The sequence below is a fragment of the Nerophis lumbriciformis genome, linkage group LG28 (assembly GCF_033978685.3).
Source record: "Nerophis lumbriciformis linkage group LG28, RoL_Nlum_v2.1, whole genome shotgun sequence".
NCBI classification, from domain to species: Eukaryota; Metazoa; Chordata; class Actinopteri; order Syngnathiformes; family Syngnathidae; genus Nerophis; species Nerophis lumbriciformis.
In genome coordinates, this window is record NC_084575.2 from 11,365,924 (window position 1) to 11,378,286 (window position 12,363).

Consider the following 12,363-nt stretch of genomic DNA (forward strand, 5'->3'; position numbering starts at 1 on the left):
TAGGCACTGACACTACCCATATCCACATAGGTTTTATTTGTCGAAAATATATTTTGCCTTGTCAGTTGGATGACACATCGACATACAGGCATACATTTCCCCCGTTAGCCTGTATGTCGATGTGTCATTGACCGGGCTAGCATTTGATTGATTGATTGAAACTTGTATTAGTAGATTGCACAGTACAGTACATATTCCGTACAATTGACCACTAAATGGTAACACCCGAATAAGTTTTTCGACTTGTTTAAACTTGCAACCATGCAAATTTTGCATTTCCTTTGGAAATCGAGGTCCCAGAGTCTGGAGGAAGACAGGAGAGGCACAGGATCCATGTTGCCTGAAGTCTAGTGTAAAGTTTCCACCATCAGTGATGGTTTGGGGTGCCATGTCATCTGCTGGTGTCGGTCCACTCTGTTTCCTGAGATCCAGGGTCAACGCAGCCGTCTACCAGCAAGTTTTAGAGCACTTCATGCTTCCTGCTGCTGACCTGCTCTATGGAGATGTAGATTTCAAGTTCCAACAGGACTTGGCGCCTGCACACAGCGCAAAATCTACCCGTGCCTGGTTTACGGACCATGGTATTTCTGTTCTAAATTGGCCCGCCAACTCCCCTGACCTTAGCCCCATAGAAAATCTGTGGGGTATTGTGAAAAGGAAGATGCAGAATGCCAGACCCAAAAACGCAGAAGAGTTGAAGGCCACTATCAGAGCAACCTGGGCTCTCATAACACCTGAGCAGTGCCAGAAACTCATCGACTCCATGCCACGCCGCATTAACGCAGTAATTGAGGCAAAAGGAGCTCCAACCAAGTATTGAGTATTGCACATGCTCATATTTTTCATTTTCATACTTTTCAGTTGGCCAACATTTCTAAAAATCCCTTTTTTGTATTAGCCTTAAGTAATATTCTAATTTTGTGACACACGGAATTTTGGATTTTCATTTGTTGCCACTTCAAATGATCAAAATTAAATGAAATAAACATTTGAATGCATCAGTCTGTGTGCAATGAATAAATATAATGTACAAGTTACACCTTTTGAATGCAATTACTGAAATAAATCAAGTTTTTCAAAATATTCTAATTTACTGGCTTTTACCTGTATAGTTTACATACGAAATGTCAATTTCCATTTATTACAAGTAATAAGAAAACGTAAATGCCTTACTTACCTATCAAGGAGGAAATTAGGAAGTTTGGCGTCAGATGAAAAAAATCTTCTCCGCCTTCAATCGTCTCCATCTTTCAAAGGCACCCCCGATACAAATCCTCATTTTGTTCCTGGCTTTGTCATGAATAAGTTGAGAATCGTAACAACGCTTTTTAGATTTACTAAGGTCTGACATGTTTAGTAACTTTACCAGTGGCAGTAGTTAGACAAAGAGGGCGGTGCGTATCTGGCAACCTGGATGTGACACACTCACAGACTTTCTAATTGGTCAAACGGTTCAGGGCGGGGTATCGAAATGAAAACAATAACAAGATTTCGGGGCTGTAAATCTAATTTTGAAATGAGCATATCCCGGCTGAACTACCGTTATCAGTTATAAAGGTATTCAAAAAGAACATGATTTATTAATGCCTTTTGACATACCAGGGCCATTTAATAATGACTTGACATTAAATTATTACATATGGCTCCTTTAACATCTTTTTACACTTGTATCAGGCTTAGGAATGTTCCATTTTTACTACTAAATCTTAAATGAAGGTGACAGTTTGACCCTGGAACAGATTGTTTTAAAGCATGAGCGCAGTGCAGCGAGTGAAACGTGAAGCGCCACAAATTGAGCATGTATTGTGGGTGTGAGTGACGAAGGAAATGTTTATTTCTTGCCTTGTGAGATAAAAGCAACAGCAGTTTTTCCCAGAGGAAGAAAAGGGGCGGAGTCTTGCCCGGTTTGTCATAAAGTCTCTGAGTCAAGCAGACTGGACTCAGTGAGACATGAGGACACATGATCATCAGCAGCATCAAAGGTCAGTTTCCAGATGTAATCCTACGTCTTCGTGGGTTTATTTTTTTTCTGTCTCTGCTTTTGAGCAGCTTCACCATGTGACCCCCTCCTGGCGCCACCATGGAGGACTTCCTACCTGGTCCCCACAACATGTCCTGGTCCAACTGCACCAACGCCACCCGGGCCAACCCTTTGAAACGCAACGACGAGGTGGCCAAAGCCGAGGTGGCCGTGCTGGTTCTGGTTCTGCTGCTGGCCCTGGGCGGCAACCTGAGCGTCCTGTGGGCCGTGCACGCCGCCAAGCAGCGCCAGTCTCGGATGCTCTACTTCATGTGGCACCTGAGCATCGCCGACTTGGTGGTGGCGGTCTTCCAGGTGCTCCCACAGCTCATTTGGGACATCACGTTCAGGTTCTACGGGCCCGACGTGCTGTGCCGGCTGATTAAGTACTCCCAGGTGGTGGGCATGTTTGCGTCCACCTACATGCTGGTGCTGATGTCCATCGACAGGTGCTTGGCCATTTGTCAGCCGCTCAGACCGGCGCACACCACAAGGGACCGCATGTGCGTGGGCATGTCCTGGTTGCTCAGTCTCATCTTCAGCACGCCTCAGGTGTACATCTTCTCCATGCAGGACGTCGGGGACGGCGTGTACGACTGCTGGGGGGACTTTGTGCAGCCGTGGGGGGCCAAGGCCTACGTGACCTGGATGAGCCTGAGCATCTACATCCTCCCTATGGGCGTCCTCAGCGTCTGCTACGGTCTGATTTGCCTGAAAATATGGCAGAACTTCAACCTCAAGACCAGGAAAGAACACTTCCTGGCTCAGGCCCCCAAGGGCGCGCACCACCTGTGTCGCGTGAGCAGCGTCAGGCTCATATCCAAGGCCAAGATACGCACCGTCAAGATGACTTTTGTGGTGGTGCTGGCCTACGTCTTGTGCTGGACTCCTTTTTTCTTTGTCCAGATGTGGTCTGCCTGGGACCCTGCAGCTCCCAGAGAAGGTAGGACACTCTTTACACTCACCTCTAATACATTTTTTACATTCATTATGACCAGATATGTCCGATAATATCGGCAGGCCGATAAATGCTTTAAAAATGTAATATCGGAAATTATCAGTATTGGTTTTTTTATTATCGGTATCAGTTTTTTTTATTTTTATTAAATTAACATAAAAAACACAAGATACACTTACAATTAGTGCACCATAAATGCTTTAAAAATGTAACATCGGAAATTATCGGTATCGGTTTTTTATTATCGGTATCAGGTTTTTTTTTGTTGGTTTTTTTATTTTTATTAAATCAACATAAAAAACACAAGATACACTTACAATTAGTGCACCAACCCAAAAAAACTCTTTCCCCCATTTACACTCATTCACACTCATTCACACAAAAGGGTTGTTTCTTTCTGTTATTAATATTCTGGTTCCTACATTATATATCAATATATATCAATACAGTCTGCAAGGGATACAGTCCGTAAGCACACATGATTGTGCGTGCTGCTGGTCCACTAATAGTACTAACCTTTAACAGTTAATTTTACTCATTTTCATTAATTACTATTTTCAATGTAACTGGGAATAAGCGGTAGAAAATGGATGGATGGATGTTTTTATATTTATTTACTTTCTTTTTTATTCAAGAAAATGTTTTTAATTGATTTATCTTATTTTATTAATTTTTTTAAAAAGGTTTTACTTTCTTTTTTATTCAAGAAAATGTTTTTAATTTATTTATCTTTTTTTTTTTTTTTTTTTTTTTTTTTTTTTTTTAAAGGACCTTATCTTCACCATACCTGGTTGTCCAAACTAGGCATAATAATGTGTTAATTCCACGACTGTATATATCGGTATCGGTTGATATCGGTATCGGTAATTAAGAGTTGGACAATATCGGAATATCGGATATCGGCAAAAAGCCATTATCGGACATCCCTAATTATGAAAAAAAAAGTTGAACCCTGGATTAATAAAAGTTAAGAAACTAAAAAATCGGCGGTGTCCAGAGACAATATTGATATTGGTCCAATGTCAGAAAAAAAATGAAGTATGGGTTTATATATCCAAAACGTTCAATACAAGAACTACGATACGAGAAGTTTGTTCTACTCTTGCTGATATCTCTTCTTGCTTGCCTAGCAAACAAAGAACAGCTTTTCTTCATTTGACAACCTTTTAATAATGTTTACTTTAAAACACTATGTCAATATAACTTACATGAAATACAAAATAAATGATGTGTAACAGTACAATGTAAAATAAATGCATTCAAATACATTTGCTAGCTCAACGCTAAATGTATATTCCATAGACATGCTTCAGATTAGCATTACTGATTTTACATGGTGATTTCAACACCTCCAAATGTGTTGATGCAAACTACACCTAAGATGCACGTTTCAAATCTAACAGCTGGTATGTAATAAGTACAGTACTTAGAGTACAAACACTTTGTGGGACTCAACAAAAGACAGGACTGGCATATTCAACTTAATGGCAAAGACTACTTCCTGACTGCGGCAACACTCCTAGGACAAACTGAAATTAATGCATGCTTGAAAGTTATACTCAGAAGTGTATAACTTAGGCCACCTGGTTATAGTGTCCGCCCTGAGATCGGTAGGTTGTGAGTTCAAACCCCGGCCGAGTCATACCAAAGACTATAAAAATGGGACCCATTACCTCCCTGCTTGGCACTCAGCATCAAGGGTTGGAATTGGGGGTTAAATCACCAAAAATGATTCCCGGGCGCAGCCACCGCTGCTGCCCACTGCTCCCCTCACCTCCCAGGGGGTGATCAAGGGTGATGGGTCAAATGCAGGGAATAATTGTGTGTGTGTGTGACAATCATTGGTACTTTAACTTTTAACTTTAAAACAAAATAAAACGACCAAATATTATACAGTAAGTTCCAGATTCCATTCATCATGCAGATCACAACAACGTATCACTTGATATCCAATCCAATCCAATACACTTTATTTATGCAGCACATTTAAAAGTTTCACAAAGTGCACATGAGTTAAAGCCCACAATTAGAAGCAGGGTAAAACTAAGGACAGTCAATTGTAAAAAATAAACAAAAAACATTTAACTGAAAAGAGATACATCAAAGAAAAGAAAAAAGACTAAAATCACACAACTCTCATGCTGGTTTAAAAGTCAAGGAGTAAAAATATGTTTTAAATCGTGATTTAAAAAAGTCATTAAAGATGGAGCGGTCTAAATAGTGAGAGATATACCGTTTCAAAGTTTTGGAGCAACATCAGAAAATGCACACCCCCCTCTCGATTTAACCGGTCGGGTCTTTGGGACGACAAGAAGAAATTGATCAGCTAACCTCAGAGACCTTGTGTTGTTTTTTTAGAAGGTCTGACATATATTTTGACGCTTATCCATTAGGAGATTTAAAAACAAACAATAATTTCAAATGATCTGGGAGCCAGGGAAGGAATGCTGAAATGGGGGTAATGTTTTTTTGTGCCAGTTAAAAGGCGAGCAGGAGCATTTTGGACGAGCTGTAATCAAGCGACTGAGGCCTGGTTCATTCCAACATAGCGTGAACTGCAGTAGTCCAAACTACCAAATTAAGGCCCGTTAAGCTTTTCAATCTGGCCCGCCGGACATTCCCAAATCTTTTTTTTTTAGGTCATTAAGATGGAAAGTGTAGCTGCCATTATGATGTGCAGTGATGTTTTCAAATGATCGGAAGTCTTGAACTATACAAAGTATTTCAATGGTTGGAATCTGCCTTTTGCATGATATACTAGTGACTATGGTAATCTAATTAGTTACTATGGTAATCGAATTAGTTACTATGATAATCACAGCAGCTCAGACGAGGCACCAAGCAGTGTGGGTGGGGTGCGTTTCCACAGAGTGTTTCCAGAGTGGCCAGCCTGAAATGCGGGTGTCAGGGACAGACGCGGAAGGAGATTTTTACAACAAAGTTATAAAGCTTAGTGATATAACACATATATCAGATTGTAGGTGAGGTTGTTTTTTTTTACCCTTCGCGTTCATATTTCGCTGTGTTTGTTGCATTTTTGTTGCGTTTCGCTTGATTATAAATAATGTTGATCGAGAGGCGGCGTGACGTTCAGTCAATATTCAGTGTTTTATCGTTCATAGTTAATATTGTAAATCCCACATTCTTTATTTTCATGTACATTCTTGGTGTCTCATTCAGTAAAAAAAACCCTCAAAATTCCATTCCATTTTTTAAGGCGGTCTGTCATAACGTTTTCAGCATTCAATCAGACATTATTGTCAGTTTTTGTATTAGTGTTCCTAAAAATCAGATATACCGGCCCCCAGACATGTTTTTTTCTCTACATTTGGCCCCCCGAGTCAAAATAATTGCCAAGGCCTGGATTACCCGCTCAAAGTCGTGAAAAGATCAAACGGATTAGATTTTTGCTAAAAGTCTTAAATGAACAAACTGGATCGAATAACAGAGTTAATCTGCTGTTCCAATTTAAAGTCACTGTCGAACATAAGACCAACATTTTTAACTGTGGGTTTAAAATAAGGCATCAGGAAGTCCAGGTCACTGGGGTGAGCATCCTTGTTTACTTTTGAGAAAAATACAATTATAAAGATACTTTTTATAACACTATACACTACAAAATAAATCAAAAATATTTATTATGATCGGTATCGGCCAGTAGTCAAGGTAACGAATCGAAAAGTGAAAAAGAAACCCCAATAAAAACACTGGAGAATAATAGCAATTTAAATGATGATTAACTTTGTTTTGAAAAAATATCTCATTAAAAACAATCTAATTTTCCTTAAATAAATAATAAGCATCACAGAAATTGTTCATTATTGATAACAAACAAAGACCAAATGTGTTCAGCTTGACTATTACTCAAACCAATCAATAATAATATTCCCAATAACAATGGACCATAGTTTATTATTGTAAAGGCTCATGCTATTGGTACTTTGTGTTGATTGTGCGGGTGTCCTTTATGTTGTGGCCAAATGAAGGGTATTCCAATCATTTCCCCGGCTCGCATAAGATAAGACCTTCATGTTCCAAAGTATTGTGTAACTTTCTTCCCAAGAGTGAAAGAGTGTTATCAGCCAGAGAAGTCCTGCTGAGCCTCTGGGAGAGGAAATGTGTCCGCACATCAAAGTGGGTTTGCTTCCATGAGAACATCATAAAATAAATATAATATTTACATTGTCGTTGTTGTTGAGAAGCTGGTATTTGATAACTACATTATAGTGTAATAATTTTTTTTTTAAAACATAAAAATAAATAATATAATTTCGGAGGAATCTTAAACCTAACCTATGAATTAGGGCCACAACCACTAGGAGGGGGTCACATGATCATAGTGAGGGATTTTGTAAAACTTAATTTTTTTTTCCTTTTAAATGAATCATTCAGTTATAAAAGATGTCATTAAAAGTTAATAAAAGTCAATTTGTTATCAAAGTTTAACAAGTTTGTTTGCATCAAAATATGAATGTGCAACATTATCTAAAATACAAAAACGCTTCATTCCCTCTAGTAGCAGCAAACCCTGCATGGACACTTTTTAACTGTTCATTTAACACAGACGTCATAACGCCATCAAAGCGCACACTTATGCATTCAACACAGACGTCATAAAGCCATCAAAGCTCACATTTATGCATTCAACACAGACATCATAACGCCATCAAAGCGCAAATCAATACATTCAACACAGATATCATGAAGCCATCAAATCTCACATTTATGCATTCAACACATACCTCATAACGCCATCAAAGCTCACTTTTATGCATTGAACATAGACGTCATAACGCCATCGAAGCTCACATTCATGCATTCAACACATACCTCATAACGCCATCAAAGCTCACTTTTATGCATTTAACACAGACGTCATAACGCCATCGAAGCTCACATTCATGCATTCAACACATACCTCATAACGCCATCAAAGCTCACTTTTATGCATTGAACACAGACGTCATAATGCCATCGAAGCTCACATTCATGCCTTCAACACACCTCATAACGCCATCAAAGATCACTTTTATGCATTGAACACAGACGTCATAACGCCTTCAAAGCTCACTTTTATGCATTGAACACAGACATCATAACGCCATCAGAGCTCACTTTTATGCATTGAACATAGTTGTCATAACGCCATCGAAGTTCACATTCATGCATTCAACACATACCTCATAACGCCATCAGAGCTCACTTTTATGCATTGAACATAGATGTCATAACGCCATCAAAGCTCACATTCATGCCTTCAACACACCTCATAACGCCATCAAAGCTCACTTTTATGCATTGAACACAGACGTCATAACGCCATCGAAGCTCACATTTATGCATTCAACACATACCTCATAACGCCATCAAAGCTCACTTTTATGCATTGAACACAGACGTCATAACGCCATCGACGCTCCCATTCATGCATTCAACACATACCTCATAACGCCATCAAAGCTCACTTTTATGCATTGAACACAGACGTCATAATGCCATCGAAGCTCACATTCATGCCTTCAACACACCTCATAACGCCATCAAAGCTCACTTTTATGCATTGAACACAGACGTCATAACGCCATCAAAGCTCACTTTTATGCATTGAACACAGACGTCATAACGCCATCATAGCTCACTTTTATGCATTGAACATAATTGTCATAACGCCATCGAAGCTCACATTCATGCATTCAACACATACCTCATAACGCCATCAGAGCTCACTTTTATGCATTGAACATAGACGTCATAACGCCATCGAAGCTCACATTCATGCCTTCAACACACCTCATAACGCCATCAAAGCTCACTTTTATGCATTGAACACAGACGTCATAACCCCATCAAAGCTCACTTTTATGCATTGAACACAGACGTTATAACGCCATCAGAGCTCACTTTTATGCATTGAACATAGACGTCATAACGCCATCGAAGCTCACATTCATGCATTCAACACATACCTCATAACGCCATCAAAGCTCACTTTTATGCATTGAACACAGACGTCATAACGCCATCAAAGCTCACTTTTATGCATTGAACACAGACGTCATAACGCCATCATAGCTCACTTTTATGCATTGAACATAATTGTCATAACGCCATCGAAGCTCACATTCATGCATTCAACACATACCTCATAACGCCATCAGAGCTCACTTTTATGCATTGAACATAGACGTCATAACGCCATCGAAGCTCACATTCATGCCTTCAACACACCTCATAACGCCATCAAAGCTCACTTTTATGCATTGAACACAGACGTCATAACCCCATCAAAGCTCACTTTTATGCATTGAACACAGACGTCATAACGCCATCAGAGCTCACTTTTATGCATTGAACATAGACGTCATAACGCCATCGAAGCTCACATTCATGCATTCAACACATACCTCATAACGCCATCAAAGCTCACTTTTATGCATTGAACACAGACGTCATAATGCCATCGAAGCTCACATTCATGCCTTCAACACACCTCATAACGCCATCAAAGCTAACTTTTATGCATTGAACACAGATGTCATAATGCCATCAGAGCTCACTTCTAAGCATTCAACACAGACATCATAATGCTATCAAATCTCACATTTATGCATTCAACACAGACGTCATAATGCTATCAAATCTCACATTTATGCATTCAACACATACCTCATAAGAAGAATCAGAATCAGAATCAGCTTTATTGTCATTACGCAAGGTAACGAGATTGAGGCCATTCCATACAGTGCGATGTGTGCACAGGAGCACAGTGTCAAAGCTCACTTTTATGCATTGAACACAGACGTCATAATGCCATCGAAGCTCACATTCATGCCTTCAACACACCTCATAACGCCATCAAAGCTAACTTTTATGAATTGAACACAGACGTCATAACGCCATCAGAGCTCACTTTTATGCATTGAACATAGACGTCATAACGCCATCGAAGCTCACATTTATGCGTTCAACACATACCTCATAACGCCATCAAAGCTCACTTTTATGCATTGAACACAGACGTCATAACGTCATCAGAGCTCACTTTTATGCATTGAACATAGACGTCATAGCGCCATCGAAGCTCACATTCATGCATTCAACACATACCTCATAACGCCATCAAAGCTCACTTTTATGCATTGAACACAGACGTCATAATGCCATCAAAGCTCACTTTTATGCATTGAACACAGATGTCATAACGCCATCAAAGCTCACTTTTATGAATTGAACACAGACGTCATAACGCCATCAGAGCTCACTTTTATGCATTGAACATAGACGTCATAACGCCATCGAAGCTCACATTTATGCGTTCAACACATACCTCATAACGCCATCAAAGCTCACTTTTATGCATTGAACACAGACGTCATAATGCCATCAGAGCTCACTTTTATGCATTGAACATAGACGTCATAACGCCATCGAAGCTCACATTCATGCATTCAACACATACGCCATCAAAACTCACTTTTATGCATTGAACACAGACGTCATAATGTCATCGAAGCTCACATTCATGCCTTTAACACACCTCATAACGCCATCAAAGCTCACTTTTATGCATTGAACACCGATGTCATAATGCCATCGAAGCTCACATTCATGCCTTCAACACACCTCATAACGCCATCAAAGCTCACTTTTATGCATTGAACACAGATGTAATAACGCCATCAAAGCTCACTTTTATGATTTGAACACAGACGCCATAACGCCATCAGAGCTCACTTTTATGCATTGAACATAGACGTCATAACGCCATCGAAGCTCACATTCATGCGTTCAACACATGCCTCATAACGCCATCAAAGCTCACCTTTATGCATTGAACACAGACGTCATAATGCCATCCAAGCTCACATTCATGCCTTCAACACACCTCATAACGCTATCAAAGCTCACTTTTATGCATTGAACACAGATGTCATAACGCCATCAAAGCTCACTTTTATGCATTGAACACAGACGTCATAACGCCATCAGAGCTCACTTTTATGCATTGAACATAGACGTCATAACGCCATCGAAGCTCACATTCATGCATTCAACACATACCTCATAACGCCATCAAAGGTCACTTTTATGCATTGAACACAGACGTCATAATGCCATCGAAGCTCACATTCATGCCTTCAACACACCTCATAACGCCATCAAAGCTCACTTTTATGCATTGAACACAGACGTCATAACGCCATCAAAGCTCACTTCATGCATTTAACACAGATGTCATAACGCTATCGAAGCTCACATTCATGCATTCAACACATATCTCATAACGCCATCAAAGCTCACTTTTATGCATTGAACACAGACGTCATAACGCCATCAAAGCTCACATTCATGCATTCAACACATACCTCATAACGCCATCAAAGCTCACTTTTATGCATTGAACACAGACGTCATAACCCCATCAAAGCTCACTTTTATGCATTGAACACAGACGTCATAACGCCATCAGAGCTCACTTTTATGCATTGAACATAGACGTCATAACGCCATCAAAGCTCACATTCATGCATTCAACACATACCTCATAACGCCATCAAAGCTCACTTTTATGCATTGAACACAGACGTCATAACGCCATCAAAGCTCACTTTTATGCATTGAACACAGACGTCATAACGCCATCATAGCTCACTTTTATGCATTGAACATAATTGTCATAACGCCATCGAAGCTCACATTCATGCATTCAACACATACCTCATAACGCCATCAGAGCTCACTTTTATGCATTGAACATAGACGTCATAACGCCATCGAAGCTCACATTCATGCCTTCAACACACCTCATAACGCCATCAAAGCTCACTTTTATGCATTGAACACAGACGTCATAACCCCATCAAAGCTCACTTTTATGCATTGAACACAGACGTCATAACGCCATCAGAGCTCACTTTTATGCATTGAACATAGACGTCATAACGCCATCGAAGCTCACATTCATGCATTCAACACATACCTCATAACGCCATCAAAGCTCACTTTTATGCATTGAACACAGACGTCATAATGCCATCGAAGCTCACATTCATGCCTTCAACACACCTCATAACGCCATCAAAGCTAACTTTTATGCATTGAACACAGATGTCATAATGCCATCAGAGCTCACTTCTAAGCATTCAACACAGACATCATAATGCTATCAAATCTCACATTTATGCATTCAACACATACCTCATAAGAAGAATCAGAATCAGAATCAGCTTTATTGTCATTACGCAAGGTAACGAGATTGAGGCCATTCCATACAGTGCGATGTGTGCATGCTAGAAAAACAATGTGCAAATATATAAAAATATAAAAAATGTAGAAGTGCAATGAATATGGTGTGAAATGAATATATACATGAAAAAAACAAAAA

General features: G+C 39.7%; 1 protein-coding gene across 2 annotated transcripts in view; it reads left to right on the forward strand.

Annotated features, from left to right (window-relative positions):
* Positions 1-1,124: 1,124 nt before the first annotated feature.
* LOC133570848 (isotocin receptor-like) overlaps positions 1,125-12,363 on the forward strand; it is a 38,992-nt gene continuing 27,753 nt past the window's right edge. Inside the window, exons 1-2 of one of the 2 annotated variants that reach the window (XM_061923596.1) lie at positions 1,125-1,982; positions 2,050-2,963. In XM_061923596.1, coding sequence (XP_061779580.1) covers positions 2,081-2,963 — 883 coding nt within the window. In that variant the 5' untranslated portion in view covers positions 1,125-1,982; positions 2,050-2,080. Of the gene's footprint in view, positions 2,964-12,363 lie in introns of both variants that reach the window. The other variant, XM_061923594.1, reaches the window with a different exon arrangement.